Genomic DNA, 16,311 nt, shown 5'->3' on the forward strand with positions numbered 1-16,311 from the left:
GGTGGGACTTTCCCACACAGCCATCTCTAGGGTTTACCGTGAATGGGCTGAAAAAGAGGAAATATTCAGTGGGCAGTTCTTTGGGTAAACCAAAACATTCCTTGCTGATGCCAGAGGTTGGAGGAAAATGGCCAGACTGCTTCAAGTGGACATGAAAGCAAGAGTGACTCAAATAAGCACTTGTTAAAACCAGGGTGCGCAGAAGAGCATCTCTGAACAGACAGCAGGTCAAACCTGGTTGGGCTACAGCAGCAGAACACCTCACCACTGTACACATCTTGCGATGGCTCCTTCAAATGCAGGATGACGCCTCAAGTTCAAATGATCTCAAAGTGGCTCCGTGATCGTCAAAATGCTGCGATGCTGAACAAAAAGGAAAATCTGGATTTAGATTGTGACAGTTAAGGAAAATAATTTGTAAATTTCGATTATGTTTCAGAGGTTTAATATTTTACACCTCTTCATCGAGGGAAGTATGACAGGGAGATAATATTTGTAAACAAACGTGTCCTCACATAGCTTCAAGAGGATCTAGAGCACCACGTGATGTAAGAGCAGAGGCGCCCTGAACTCTTTTCAGGTGATGAATCAGATGCTGACAAATAAAGAACACTTAGCTATTCAGCTTTTAATCCTTCAACACATGGCATGAACTGTGCCTAGGTACCATATGTAGACCCTTAAATGAATGATTACCAATGTGACATGTGTGGTCTGCAGGTAGTAACACACTAATGCTGTCTGTACAGTTAATATAAGTCAATAAAAAGAAAGAAAGAGAGAAAATCTGAGTTTTAAGGCTACTGTACAGCTTTTCTGGGGCTTTCCTAAATTTAATTATCTGATTAATACTGTGAGAAGTGCCTAAAAGCTCTGGAAAGGACAGGATTTTTATTTCTTTTTTTGGTCACATTTATTGTTTGTTTGTTTGTTTTTTTCAAATTAAGAATGATCACGATCAGCTGATTATGATTTCAAGTTCAACTGTTATGTAGATTAACAAAAGGTTATTTGGTAAAATGCACCAGAAAATATTCCTCTATTGACAGTCAGAATCAAGCCCCAAACAGGTTAATATCATTGAATGAATCTCTTAGTTTCTCTTCTCTGTTGTGCTTCATTATATAAGGCACATATGTCTTTACATGGCAAGACGCATTAGGGTGGACATATGAGGCCACTCCCTAAGCTAATCGAGGGAAAAATCGAGACTGTGGTGTAAAAAAATAGGACAGAAAAGCTATGGATAAGCATGTTAGAGGGATTAGAGGGGAGAGTATATAAGCAGGGAGCAAGCCATAGACTACAACAACACGAACCGACCAGAGAGGCGTAATCCAGAAGCTGCCCGTGCTACTGCAACAACAGGTAAGATCAAACTCTGACTTTCACTCAGCTGTGAGCTTTGGTTGACTTTCCATTCTGCAGTGAAGATTACGCAGAGAAGAAATGAAGAGTCAGAGTCAGAAGAACTTTATTTTGGAGATATAGTTTACACATTTATAAAAAAAACAAAAAAACTTTTCAAGCTTTATAGTTTAAAGTTTGTGCACTGTACATCTTTACATCATTTTTTCTTCTTTCTTCTTTATGCTTTCAATTTTGTAAATGCTGTTTAGAAAAGCATTTAAAAAGTCTTTATAAGTTTTTTAATTGTGTGAGACAGTAACAGTCAAGGGAGGCTTACTTGTGCTTTTTTTTTGTAAATAATGTCGAAATTAACAGAAACCTACCAAACATATTGCTCCTCTTGATACAAAAAAACAAAAACCTTTAAGTAAACCTTCAAAAGGTAAAGTTACCTTAGACTGGCATCATTTTAACTCTTTTGTCTTATTATTTCAGCATATTATAACACCTGTCACTATAGACTTATTTAATTTGTATTAATTTTTTATGGAAAACCAAATAAAAAATATTCATGAATTAATTCCTTTAAAATGATTAATCGATTTAGTATTTGCATATTTTAACACTTTTTTCTTCATGAAGGTTGAATCTAGTTGTGTTTTTGTACACAATTCAATGTTATTATGCCTTAAAAATTAGTATCTATCTATCAATCTATCTACATGTATACAAAAAAGCAGCAAGGTGTTGTAACTACATTATAAAAAGTTGAACAAAGGTGTGATACTTAGGATTTAATCTGCTTGCTGTTACTAAAGTCCATCAGTGAGGTCAAAGCACATTTGTAATCAGGAGCACTGATGAGCTTAACTATGACACAGTCAACTGAGGCAAGAAAAGACCAGATTAAAGTAGACTGAAATTTAGATGTTCAGGTCAAATCCCCTTATACCCGAGCTTATTATTTACACCACGCAGTCCATAGGTTAACTTCAGTCTAACAGCAGAATTAGCAGAAATCCTGGTCTCAAAATATATGCCGTGTTAACTTCACCACACATGAACTCCAAAGTCAAGGTGTAAAAATAGCCACTGTTGGTGTAACAAAGCTTAAGGTGCTATGGTAGCTTTGGTTTGTAATTTGATTTAAGCTGCAAGTGTTATATCATCAAAGAACGGGGCAGTGGCAGCTTAGGAGGAGGACGACGAATGGTCTTAAACACCAAGATTAAGTGATTAACTGTTAATTCTTTTTCTCTCAGATCATAAAAGATGGCAGACGCACCTGCACCCGCTGACAAGAAGGCACCTCCCAAGTTCAAACAGAGGACAGCCCGTACCTTCAAGAGCAAGGCCCCTAAACCAGGCCAGAAGGGGTGAGAGGAAGACACGGCACAACATTTCTAATACTTCACGCTCCAACTGCACTAAATATTAAAGCTAGCGCATGACAGTTAGGAGATAATAGTTCGTTTTAGCTTGAGGGATGACATTTAAAAATCATATTGCCACATCCTATAATAGAACAGTGTTGAAGACTAAACCAGTGACTCGTGAATATTTAATTTCACGGGTATTCGGATCAAACTTGTGATCGATTGGGTTATTTTTGCTAAACTAGTTTCAAAACAGTTACATTGACTGTTCGACTAACATTTGCAACACAATAATTAAACAATCACAGGGGATAGTACTTCAATCACAGAACTCTTCTGCTTTCTTTGACACATGAAATCCTTGCTCGAGTATCGTCTTTGCATAGTATAGACCATGGACATCAAGCTCATTTTACATCGTGGGCCATGTACACCCCACTTTGATCTTAAGTGTCTAAGGAAGTTTAACTACCCATTCGAAAACTCAGAAATCTCTATTGTAGATAGTAAAATATACTAATAGTTTATATATTACTTCATTACTTTGGTGTAGTATGGGGGAGGTGTGTATCTGTGGGAAAAGGTGTAAAACTTCTGAAAATACAGTTAAAAGTCCAAATCTATCCCCTCCTTCATATTTTTCAATGGCGTCCAGTGGGCTGGACTGGAGTCTTTCCCAGGCCTTGTGTTTGACACCCGTTATATAGAGTATTGATTAAATGATACACAGTGAATGCAGGTCAAGAGTTAAGACGTGCTTTTGTTGCTTTTTTTTAGATTCGGAGACGACATCCCCGGCATGGAGGGTCTCGGTACAGACTTCACAGTGGTCTGCCCATGGGAAGCCTTTGGGGACATGGAGCTCAGCGACCTGGCGAAATACGGAATTGTTTAGAAACCCTCCCGTGCCCTTACCTCAATTATAAACCTCCCTGCAATAATTTTCCTCCACTCAGTCCTCTTATCTTTCACCCTCCCCAAATCCCTGACTTGAAGTTTATCGTGGTTGTTACACCCATACGTAGTTTGGGAAAAATTACACAAAAACTGATCAGCTTCTATCCTCAAGGTTGATCCAATTATGTGTCAAAGCTATCATATATTACATTAATTAGCTCTATATACATTTATTTATTTATATATGCTTCACTGAGGTGTCCGTGTGTCAACCTGCTCCTCCACACTCCCTCCTTTGTACTTAGTGCTGGTTTGTTTGTTCTGAGAGACCATTCAGATATGTTGAAAGCAAGTTTCCTCACTGCTGCATCATCACGAAACCTTCTCTCTTCTGCCTTTTCCGCTCCGCCCCTCAACCACCTCTTTGGAGCTATTTTTTCTTAATGTACAGATGATGATGAATATATAAATATATATATTTTTATTTTTATGAAATATGAATGTAAAGTTGTGCATGCTATTAATGTAGGAATGGAAATTATGTCAATAAATACTTTCCCCTAGAAAAACCTTTGTGTCTTTTTGAACAGATACTATACATTTAAGGTAATGAATCAAAGAAAATAAACATTTATGCGAGCCAGCAACGTCATAGACTAAAACATCTCAACATTAGTTACATGTAGTAGCACACACTCGTGCAAGGGAACCTCATGGTGTCATGATATATGATGAAAAAATTAAGTTTTGTTAATATAAATTATATAAAATTACATACCTCCTACAGGCCATTTATAGCTAATTGATAGGTCGTTGCTGGGCAACGTGGCTATGTCATGAAATCTGATATAGATAAGAACCTTATGAAGCCTAAGATGGGCCTGCATGTGAAGTTTGGCTGCTCAACTCCTGATCATGTAGGAGTAGTATGCGGACAAAGAAACAGACAAACAGACAGAAATGTTTATGTATTATTTTGTGTATAGATATCGATCATACAGACTGCTTTCCATGGATATTTGTGATCCTCGGGGTTTTTTTTTTCTTCCTGTGGTCAACACAAGATTAAAGCTTTCACTTATCCAGTAATCCACTGAATCAATGATATGGCACAACATTGTTTATGGACTGTTGTTATGATTCCCAGTTAATATCAATGACTGTCAGGTTGCTATTTGAGGTTATGAACAAAATATTTCACAAATACTGCCAACCAAGCACTTGGGCACAATCACAAGTTGTTCTGATTGTGATTTAAAAATTAAATCAACAACAACAAATAAAAAACCCTCCACTTTCCTCACTTGTATTTACTAAATCAGCCTCAATGGTCTGCAAATTAGCTGTGGAAGTTTCTCAAAACCATCTGTTTTGTCTGAAGGTTATCTCTGTAAACAGTGAAAATTCATTGCAACTTTGTAGCCTGTGAGTCTTAGTCTACATAGAGTTTAATAGCAGAAAGAGAAAAGTAAGAAGATGTGCAAGAAAACATGAAAGTAAAATGGATGGTTACCCAGCTTTGCTCCTTGGCCCTCAACTAGATTGGATGAACTGAAATCATTTTGGTTGCTCATTAAAATCTGTGATAGTGTCATTTTACTTCTAGCACAGTCATCCAGTGTAAAATCCTTATCAGCATGCTAACAAGTCCCTTGACTTTGTCAGCAAACGGTGGAGGTCTGATTTGTGTGCATCCAGCCAAGTGGTTTGATGTTTCACTCAAACTGTTGGGTTTACAGATGAGAAGAGCCGGATTCACTGACCAGACTTTAATAGGTTCACCTTGCTAGTGTTGGGCTGGACTACATTTTGCCCTCTTTGGCTGCATATTTGTTGCTGCACATCCATGATGAGAATCTTCAGCACATCCCAAAGGTGCTCTAGTGGATTAAAATCTGTTGACTCCTCAGGCCATCTGAGAACAGTGAACTCACACCAACACCAGTCTGAACCATCAAGACAGAATAGATCAGTGTTTTCATGCTGTTTCAAGCCCAATTCCGACCCTACCATCCATCCTTACCATCTGTCACCAAAACTATGTCTTCAGCAGGTCTTCTTGGTCATGTCTGCATGCCTAAATGCACTGACCTGCTGCAGTGTGGTTGGCTGATTAGATATTTGCATTAACTAGTAGTAGAACATCTGTACCTAACGAAATGGCAGTGGCAAATGCAATTCATAGGAGTTATTTGTGACCAAAACTGAGTTAAAAGTTGGATTATCTGGTGGAAAGAGATACACCTACAGTGCATCCAGAAAGTATTCACAGTACTTCACTTGTTCCACTTTTTGTCATGTTACAGCCTTATTCCAAAATTGATACATTTATTTTTTCACCTCCAAACTCTGCACACAATACTCCATAATGCCAAAGTGAAAAGGTTTGTCTGAAATTCTTGCAAATTTATTCAAAATAAAAAACAGAAAATATAATATATACATAAGTATTCACAGCCTTTACTCAATACTTTGTTGAAGGATCTTGGAGCAATTACAGGCTTAAGTATTTTTGAGTATGATGCTACATGCTTGGTACATGCATTCATCTCTACCCTGACTGGTCCTCTGAGTTCCTGCTGTCAAAAAGCATAATGCTGCCACTAATATGCTTCACTATAGGGATGGTAGTGGCCAGGCTGCCTGGTTTCTTCACACCAAAAAAAGTCAGTCTTTATTTCATCAGACCAGAATTTTGTTTCTCATGGTCTGAGACACCTTCAGTTGCCATTTGGCAAACTCCCGTTGGGCTTTTATGTGAGGAGTGGCTTCCGTCTGGCCACTCTACCATACAAGCCTGATTGATGAAGTGCTGCAGAAATGGGAACCCTTATAGAAGGTTCAGAATGACCATTAGGTTATTGGTCACCTCCCTGGCTAAGGACCTTCTACCTTAGTAGAAGGGCCTTCCTATCTAGGAAAAATCCTGTTGGTTCCGAACTCCAAGCGACTGAGGCCACTGTTACTGTTGAAGAAATGTTTCTGTAGCGTTTGCCAGATCTCTGCTTCGATACATTGTGTCTCTGAGGTCTACACATAATCCCTTGGACTTCATGGCTTGGTTTGTGGTCCGACACGCATTATGAACTGTGGGACCTTACATAGACAGGTGTGACACATTGTGTCCTATCAGCTGAATTTACCACAGGTGGACTCCATTCAAGTTGCAGAAACATCTGAGAGATGATCAGTGGAAACAGGATGCACTTGAGCTCACCTTTGAGTTTCACTGAGATGGCTGTGAATACTTTTTTCACTTTGTCATTATGGGATGAAAAATGAATTCCATCTTGAAATAAGGCGATGGTAATGTGTGGAATAAATTGATTGGACAGTAGAAATGAATAATAATGATGCTTATTTATAGTAGATACCATCATGTTCATCCTATTATCATGAACACAGTATCACGGTTACAGTTTGCTTGCAGTGGCCAGTGTGGACAATAAAAGTCAATCTGCATCCGGGTTTGCCAGCTGCACTATAATATAAGACCCAACCACTTTAATCAATGCATAGAAAGAAAAAAACAATCTGAGAAGTTCAATCACAACAAAACATTTTTATATAAAACATTTTATATGGACATTCAATAACAAAAAAACATAATGGCAGTCAAGGGGAAATACAGACATGACAGAGGAAAGGGGACTGTTCATTGAGAAACCATAGCAACTATGAAGGATGACCACATAGTTTACTATAATACACTGGCAAGAAAACCACGACAGGAAAAAAAATGAAGCTGCCACGTGTCATTTGTGCGGCAGCCATTTTGTTTGTCACCGGGCCTTTTTGCCAAACAGCACTGTGCTCTTTGATGCGCTAACTAGCTTAGATTCGCTAGCTGCCTGTCATGGAGTTTAGTGGTAAAGAAGAACGCAGCTGGGCTCTGCTGCTCAGGATTCAAATATGAAAAGACACAAGATTCATGCAAAACTATTTTTTTTTTATATATAACTCGACAAGTATCGCTCATGCTGGTTTGTCCATGCCTTCAGTGGCTCCAAAAGTCCATCTTAGAGTATTTTGTGTAGCACATGTCAAGCCAGAACATGCTGGGTACTGTTAGCATCTTTGGCTAGTGCCTGTTTTTCTTTTTTTTTTTTTAAAGAAAAATTAAAAGTGTCTGAAGCACATTCTACATTAATATGGAGATTTTTTTTTAAAGTAACACTAAATGACTTGAGAAAATCCAACAGCAGCACATTTAAAAGAAAGGGAGAAAAAAAAGCATGTTAATGAAAAGCATGTTTTCCTAATTGTGAGAAGCGGAAAACACAAAATGTAGCTTTGAAGATGGATAAAAACAACTTCATATCCCAATGCTGACAAATTGTTTTTCGCCAGGAACCCTAACCTGTGCATGTATGAGCGATAACACTTTTTTCAAACAAATCCAGAGTAGCCAAGCTGACAGATTTAGCCAATGAAATGTGAAGAATCATTAAGATTTCAAACCAAAACAATACAGACTGCTTTAACTCAAGTGCTACAGGCCTATGTTCACTCATTCCAAATAGCTCAGTCACTTGCAAAACATGGACACACGTACACAAAAAAAAAGTGTTACTATATATTTTGAAATATGATAAATGTCAAGCTAGCGGATCCTATGATCAATCAAAAACAAACAAACAAACAAAAACAAAAAAAACAAAAAAACCAGCCTGGACTGAATAGTCAACCAAAAGGACAAAAGCTTGGTGGTGTGACGCGCATACCTTTGTTTGTCCCCAACCAGCTATGCTTTCCAGCTGAAGAACTTTACTCCCAAGAGAAAAAACAAAATCACTTGAAAATTACCTTGCACCTTACAGGACAAGGAACAACACAGAAGATGAAAGTAAATAATAAAAACAGCTATAGGATTATGATAATAACAATAACAAAGATAATATATTTATACATACGGCAGAAAATGTGCTTTCTACAAATCTTTGGAACAAAAACAAAAAGCCCAAAAATAAAAAAAGCCACATTTTGGAAATATAGAATACAATGGAATAAAAATATGCACAATTGTGTTTTGCATTTAAATATTTACTACAAACTCACTAACTGAATCTCTCTCTCTTGCTCAGCAGTTGCTGCTGCAGCATCTTAAACACAATACCAACAGAAGTATGTTTCAGGAAGACTCATCCATTGCTGGACACTCTACAAAAGATGGAATATGAGGGGGGATCCAAATAATATATTCCTACATTAAAAGGACCAACCACTATTTGAACCCCAGGGTTTAGTTTGGGTGTAAACTCCACTAAACAGGAACATTTTTACCCCCTTCCTCTTCTGTGTAGTGTTGCCATTTTTGTAGTGTCGGGTGAAGTTCCGTGCACGGATATAAGCTGTTTTCATATACCTGACAGCGTATTTGTACTTTTTTAATGATTTTTAACCCCAGGGTTCACTGTTGAATCCATGACAGCAGCGGCTGCTGACTCAAACATAAGAATGGTTTCATAAGAGTAATAATGAGAATAATTACAATTACAAATATCATTAATAATAATAATTTGGTAACTTTTTTTTCTCTCTAAACTAATTTCTTTGCATATAACAATTTTAAGTTTAAAGGTTTACCATTTCCACATACTAAGAAAACTTGAGGTAAGGAACAGCTCTAATAAACCCTCCCTCCTTCAGCTTTCGGACGTGATTTCTATAGCGTTATAAACCGTCACATCATCTCTCCAAGCTGCCACATTCAGTCTCCCTCTGCCAGAAAGAACACCGCGGGATTGGAAATCCTCTCCTTACTATCCGCCCACGTCGAGGAGGAATTATAAAATCCATCCGTGGGTGGTTTTATCATTTGACTCGTCATTCTGGTTCAGAATGTTTTCTCGGTGCTCTTTCAGCGCACCGTCTTTCTTCCTACTGCCCTGATGTTTTGTGGACACCTCCATTGTGTGTTTCCCTCTCTTTTTCCTTCAGCGGAGAGCGTGTGCAGGCCACACAGCGCTCGCCTCTTTCACGCACGCGCACACACACACACGAACACGCACACGGGTGACGGCTGTTTTAAGTGTCAGTTATCCACATGCAGCCTTTGGAAGAACATCTGGGCTCTGTCCCAAATCTTGTGCTGCTGAGTGCTGAGGGAATAAGAAGGGGAGACTATAATACAGCCGTGCAATAGGGAAGGAGGCCATCTTAAGTCTTATTTTTTTCTCTTCTTCTTCTTCTTCTTTTTTTTTTTAACATTAAGGCCATCCTTCAGTCTTTAATACAGCATTCCTCTATTTCTGTAGTAGCGTATATAAGAAAACGTGGGACTGCTCTGGGGTGGGATCTGAAATATCTTCTCTGTGGTCAAGTCCACATTTTAAAACTGGGTGCAGTCCACCTCCGCGACAACAGGGGGAGCTCTTTCAAAGTAATTCAATGGAAGAGAGGAGCTCCTGGGAAATGTAGTGTCTTTAGTAGGGAGCAAATCTACTGTAGCCTCCCCTGTACAGCGTGGCCTACAAAGCAATAAAAGGAACACTTAGTGAATAAAATCGTTCACTAGAGTCAGAATTGCAGTTGTTTCAAGCTGTGATTCGTCATTTTTGTCAATACATCACAGAAAAAGACCAGAACTAATTGATTTCTCAAACATGAGTTTCCTGTGTACGCATAGCCTAATAAAAGTACACAGAACCCTTGTGCCAGATACACATTGGTAAAATAAAACTGCTCATTTTTCCTCAATTCAGGCTCTTTCTTAGTTGCATAAACACTATTATACCTATTTATCAGTGACTACAACATAACATACTCAAACAATACTTTTAAAAATATTGATATTTTCTTGCGAACAGACCACAGAACAGTATTCACGCCCTACGTGGACTTACCATGGCTCCAACGCCGTAGGCAGCTGGGGCAAGTGCAGCGTGGTAGGGATCTGCCGTGTAAACTCGTCCATAACTATCAGGGGGGAAAAAAGGTTACACAAGCTGATTTAGATTAGCTGCAAAATGATTCTGACATACTGCAGGAGAGAAACAAGTGTTGTGTCTTTTTGAGAAGCCCCAAGATACCTCATAATGTGAAGAAAGTTAGGCACACAAAATTAATTTTATGTTATTAGTATTTTTTCTGCTAGCTGTTAGAGACTACAAGAGTGTCATACATACAGCCCACCCAACGTGCTCAAATTACAGAGGAGGACGTCAACACAATGTTAAACTTTTCCCTGTATTTTAGATCAGGAAACACGGCACTGCAAAAGTTTAAGAACAGATCACATCGTTTCGTGTAAGCCAGAGGTTCATTTCTGTATTTAACCTTTACCTAACCGGGATTAAATGACTCTTCAGACTCAAACTCTCTTTTGTAAGGGCGTCCCAGTGACTGTAAAATATATCCTCAAATTTAAACTTTGCAAATATCTGTTTTATCCAGTAAGATAAAATGATCTGACTTCAGGTTTTTTTTTTCTGCAAAAATGAGGAAACAAAACCTCCCAGAAATGTTGCCATAAGACAGAATCAGCCGCAGATTTTCTCCTAGATGTAAAAAGGTTGCTGTCCTATTTTTACTCATGTGACTGAGGCTCTGAATCAGGAGGTAGCTTTGTCAACCTAAGCCTGGTTTTTCTGTAAAAGTTTGCTCACGTTGCTAATATAACCTCGGGATGCTGGTGCATGAGATGGGCCTTGCTGTTTATAATATTCCCAGAGTATTTTAATGTTTTTAATATATCAATATCTGTCCCTGTATTGACACGATGTAGTCATGCAAAAGTACCAAATGTGATAAAAAAAAGTGTCCAGGACAGTACGCTCACCTGTCACTGTAAGCTGCCGCTGCAGCTGCTGCCGCCGCAGGAGTTGCTACTGCAGCCGGCTGGGCGTATCGATACGCTGCATAGCCACCCTGTGAGGAGCCGATGGAGACGAGAGAAGTGGAGGACAGAAAAGAGGGGAAGAGTGCAGCATAGGAAAAGAGGAGAGAGAGAGAAAGAGATGCAATGAAAGGACGGGACGGAAAGAAGAGAAAACTCTTGTTTAAAGTTTGCCATATTTTCTCTGGAGACTATTACAAAAACACTAGCAGTGAATCTAACGTGTTACATTGTGAGAAAAAAAACTGCTGAGAAGAGAGCGAGAGATTAACAAGCAGTCAGTCAGCAAAACTGGCTAATCTGGTGCAGTACAGCATTCACAAGGATGTAGCTCAGGCTCTGTGTGGCTCTCTCACTTCATGGCTAATGTGGGGAAAAAAATACCCTTAATTGCACACAATGCTGTTTTTTTTAGTGTTTGTAGCTCTGAATCGCCTTTATCTATCCCACAGTGAGTTAGACATCAAGGGAGAGAGAGTTCACAGCCATAACTGTGCCCCACCCCGGTTCCCCTACCAAAAACACACAGTTAAAGAAAGGGGAAGGAGTGGCAGGATGATCGTGTCATTATCTACGTTTGGATGAACAGCTGATGAACAGACACAAAAATAAAACTACAGGTGTAAGAAGACAAGTCAGCCAGTCGGATTTTAAAAAATGAAAAAAAAAAAGGCAAACACACACACTCTCACATGGCCAGCAACCAATCACTGACAGACACAGCATGCTTTCCCGAATTCAGAACAAACAGTGTATTAGGCCAAACATCCCTATGGAAACAAAAATAAATAAATAAGGAAAGAAACACACACCACTGCATTCTACCCTAAGGAATCAGTTCCTGCATTCAGGACCACACAGTTGCTGCTATGGGAGGAAGGCTGGACCGGGGGAGGAGGGGAAGATGAGGGAAGGAGAGACGGAAAAGTAGAGGTGATGGAAAAGGATAGGAGGGAAGGTGGGAAATCACAGTGAACATAAGAGTAGAAAAGAAGGGTCTGATAATAATAAAAGGTAAAACTGAAGAGGAGGAGAAAGTACTGAACTAGATAAGAACCTTTAGTAAAGGTCTACTTTAACAATCAAAGGAGAAAAAGATGAATAAAAAGGGAGGTTTGCAGAAATAAAAGGAGAAGATTTGGGAGGAAAATACAAGGGATGGGGCGGGGAGTCAGCCTTGTAAGTATGTCTGCATGCTGACATTGATTCAGTTAGCATGCCACAGGTGAAACAGATAGGGAGATTCCTGGAAGGGGTCTGAATGATCTGCTAATTGGATGAAGGAAAATCTCTCTCTACATCCCTTTAAAACTGCGAGTACTCTGTGTACTCAAATCACACGTTTGCGTATTACTTATTTAGCTTATTTCATCTTCGTTAATACAGGAAATGCGACGTCTTAGAAAGCTACAGTGCACGATCGCTCAAGTGAAATTTAAAAAGCTGGTTTCACATAATGAACAAGCGTTCGGGCTTAAAAATGACAACGGCGATTCAACCCCAATTTTCAGGGAGTTTCTCACAAAATAAATAAAGAAAACAAAACGCAGTGATTAAAACATGAAGCCTAACATTTGTTTGTTCCATCAAAAAGAAGCAAAAAGATCATGTTGGGGTATACAGGGCTTAACAAATTTATTAGACCACCTATCATAAATACAAGAAAACACAAATGAGTCTTGTTCAAAGAATAAGGATTATGTTTATTAGGCAAATAGACCGATTTCATATTTTTACACCCAAAGTGGAGCCGAGCATCCTGAGAGGTCAGAAATTAATCAAGCTTAACATTAAAACCACTAAAACTATTTTTTTCTGCTTAAGGATGCAAGTAAATACCTGTAATTTGGCCTCTTAATTAAAAAAAACATGCTTTACCATTTTATTCTGCTTTTAATGTCAAACAGTAAATTTTGTAATTCATTAGTTACAACAATAATTAGCATTAAAAGTATCATTTTAATTAAAGAGCTTGTGCATACTGGCAGATTAACCATTACAGAAACATAAAAAATGATTTTGCTAATTACAATTCCTGTTAATTCAGGGTACTTGTGGTATAAACCAAACATCAGGTGGTGGTCTAATGAATTTGTTTAACACTGCATGTGTGTGTGCACACTAATGGAAAGCTGATGTGTCAGCATAGATCAGATTCAATCTAGTTTTTCAAGCTCTGACCAAACGTATATCCCTGGATCCCTTTTCCACTACTTCCGTTGGATATTGCACTTAATTTACAGAAAAACATATCAGACCAGCCGCTGTTTTGTTTTGTTCTTATATGTTTTGCATTCTTTCCTCCCCCTTCCGCAACTCCGCCTATGTCAGAATCCAGTGAGTTAGTAGAAGAAGACAGAGAAGGCATTTCAATCTCAGATGGTCAATAATGTCTAGCAGCACGCAGTCATTGGAGACGAGGAGGATGCACACTGGCTCTCACACAGAGTGTGTAAAACCCTACCTGGGGCAATCTGCCACTAATGTCCTGAAACACTAGTCTACAGAGAGAACAGAAACATCTATTGTCAACCTGGTCACACACGCGCACACACACCATTACACACAGGCACACACTCGTAATCACATTGGTACAAACTAACTCACAAATGCACAGAGACAAACCCTAGAGGAGTCTACTCACGACTGAGCGCACGGTTTTGCCGTGTTGTGTTGGACAGCTAAGCGAACGCTGGCGCGTTGAATGTGAGACTGTGCAAATTTGGATTTCAATCAAAGGCCTCGTTTAAGTTTCAGTAAAATGTCAAGCGGCGATGAGTCAAAACACTCAAAAGTACACGTCTCTACGGGTTTGATCCGTGCCATTTCACACTTGAAAACCCACAAGGCAACAAGGGGGAGGGGGGGGAAACGTAGGTGACGAGGGAGGCAGTGGAGGAGAGGCAGGCGTACTTACATAGAGATCAGCTGCACCGTAAAAACCATCCTGATAGGCCATCACACTGAGAGAGAAACAGATAATACAGGAGAAAGGGGGGAGGAAAGACAGAGAGTAGAAAAAGGAGCGGTGGTGGGAAGACAAAACAAACAAAACAAAACAAAAGGGAAAAAAATGGTGTGATGCGCCACCATGTGGGCAGTGCAGAAAACAACAAACAAGAGTGACGATTGAGGGGGAAAAGATGGGAAAACGGTGCCAAACAGATTGTGAGAGAGAGAAGAGAGAAAGAAGGGTGAGATTATTACACACCGTGCAACATGCAGGACAAAAATACCACCTCTTTGTATGCAAATGCCTCAAAGTGATACTACTGTTTCTTTAGCTGCTTATTAAACATAAAAAAAACTACTAAATGTAGCTATCATTACCATTTTGGAATTACAAGGAAATGGTATTTCAGCTCAGCCAACCATCAATATCAACTCTCAATAAAATAATTATATTCAAACACACAGCATGCATTATTTTTATTTTTTTATATAAAAGTGCAGCCATGCTTTTAAGAAGACGATTGATCTGATCTGTGACATCATCGTCACTATTAGCGGTGTTGTTATTTTTGAGTGTGTTTACCCAGGATAGGTGGGGATGGCAGGCTGTGGAACAGCTGCCCTGACTGCGCTGTAGACGGGCCGAGCACGACCTCGGAGATGAGCGCCTCGAAAGGTTGCAGCGGTCGAGGCAGCTGCTGCCGCTGCTGCTGGGTACGGAAACCCTGGTACTGAGAGCAAGAGAGACAGAATTAAAACACAATTTATTTTTATCGATGTCGATTAAACATTTAGATTGACTGAAATCACAATCATTTGTTCTACAAATCAATAAAAAGCAGCAAATGCTTGCTATAACCCCCCAGAGTTCAACTGATGTTTTCAAATTCAACTAAAAACCTAAAGATGACCATCAACATCTATTAATAATAATAATAATAATAATAATAATAATAATAATAATAATAATGTACACTTATTGATCCCCGTGGGGAAATTTTTCTCTGCATTTAACCCATTCACTCAGTGAAGCAGTGGGCAGCCACCAGTGCAGCGCCCGTGGAGCGTGTGGGGGATGGTACCTTGCTCAGGGATACCTCAGGGTAGCCGTTCAGGGGATTCAAACCCTTGACCTTCCGATCATGGGGCAACTGCTTTACTTACTGAGCTATCCCTATTATAAATCTATCTAACACATAGAAAGTATTCCACCTTCATTTTTTAGGCATAAATGTCAAACAGGTGTAAAATACTGGAGCAGAACGCTGAGTAATCCTTGCATTTCTTTTTTCTTCAATACCCAGCAAACATTTCGATGTAGACTAACTCTCAGGCTGGCGGTATTTTCTAGATGTGTAGTCATGACTGAATAATAGTCCCCCGGAAAAAAAATTCAACTGACATTGCGGAAGTTACCATAACGCCAGTTTGAGGTCACCTCAACGTTGCCTGGATGTCCTTGTAAGAGTTTTGAGATCGAGTTCCAGAATTTTGTTTTGCATCGCTCTCCTTTTCAAGGAATTTTATTCCCAGATGAGAATTAAAAAAAAATCTACATGAAAACATGTTTCTCAATTAAAAAGGAGAGAGAATGGGAAAGAAAAAACAAAACACCTCAACAGTGACTCAAACTCACAATCTCACACTTTCGGGTCCACCACTTCTCCCACTGAGCTAATTGATTTCACGTGTCAGTAGTAGCGCTCCTTACTGAGTTTAAGATGCTGACATCGCAGACAGCGAGGGGAGAAGTGTAAGCGTGTGATGCATCAAGTTCATCCAAGTGAAATGTAATTTGGGTGTTTATCTATTTACCTATTTAAAAAAATATGTCATTAGATGTTGAGGTGACATTCACACAACAATGTGCTAGCTATATTCGCTGTCATTGTTAAAAAT

At 39.2% G+C, this 16,311-nt stretch overlaps 2 protein-coding genes across 7 annotated transcripts in view; one reads left to right on the plus strand and one right to left on the minus strand.

Annotated features, from left to right (window-relative positions):
- The first annotated feature begins 1,265 nt into the window (after positions 1-1,265).
- On the plus strand, positions 1,266-4,192 carry LOC100696010 (retinal cone rhodopsin-sensitive cGMP 3',5'-cyclic phosphodiesterase subunit gamma). The gene is made up of 3 exons (XM_003447868.5): positions 1,266-1,368; positions 2,613-2,726; positions 3,504-4,192. The coding sequence occupies exons 2-3, from the start codon at positions 2,623-2,625 to the stop codon at positions 3,619-3,621; spliced, it is 222 nt and encodes a 73-aa protein (XP_003447916.1). The 5' UTR covers positions 1,266-1,368; positions 2,613-2,622; the 3' UTR covers positions 3,622-4,192.
- Positions 4,193-7,165: 2,973 nt separating this feature from the next.
- The window catches only part of rbfox2 (RNA binding fox-1 homolog 2), a 40,386-nt gene continuing 31,240 nt past the window's right edge, over positions 7,166-16,311 (minus strand). For 5 of the 6 annotated variants that reach the window (XR_003220398.1, XR_003220396.1, XR_003220397.1 and 2 more), the window contains one exon: positions 15,099-15,143. Coding sequence is in view for 1 of the 6 variants with exons in the window: in XM_025907767.1 (XP_025763552.1) it covers positions 10,049-10,093; positions 10,469-10,541; positions 11,404-11,492; positions 14,378-14,423; positions 14,996-15,143 (401 nt within the window). In the remaining 5 variants the exon portion in view is untranslated. Of the gene's footprint in view, positions 10,094-10,468; positions 10,542-11,403; positions 11,493-14,377; positions 14,424-14,995; positions 15,144-16,311 lie in introns of those variants that run through there. The other variant, XM_025907767.1, reaches the window with a different exon arrangement.

The sequence above is a fragment of the Oreochromis niloticus genome, linkage group LG6 (genome assembly GCF_001858045.2).
Source record: "Oreochromis niloticus isolate F11D_XX linkage group LG6, O_niloticus_UMD_NMBU, whole genome shotgun sequence".
NCBI lineage: Eukaryota > Metazoa > Chordata > Actinopteri > Cichliformes > Cichlidae > Oreochromis > Oreochromis niloticus.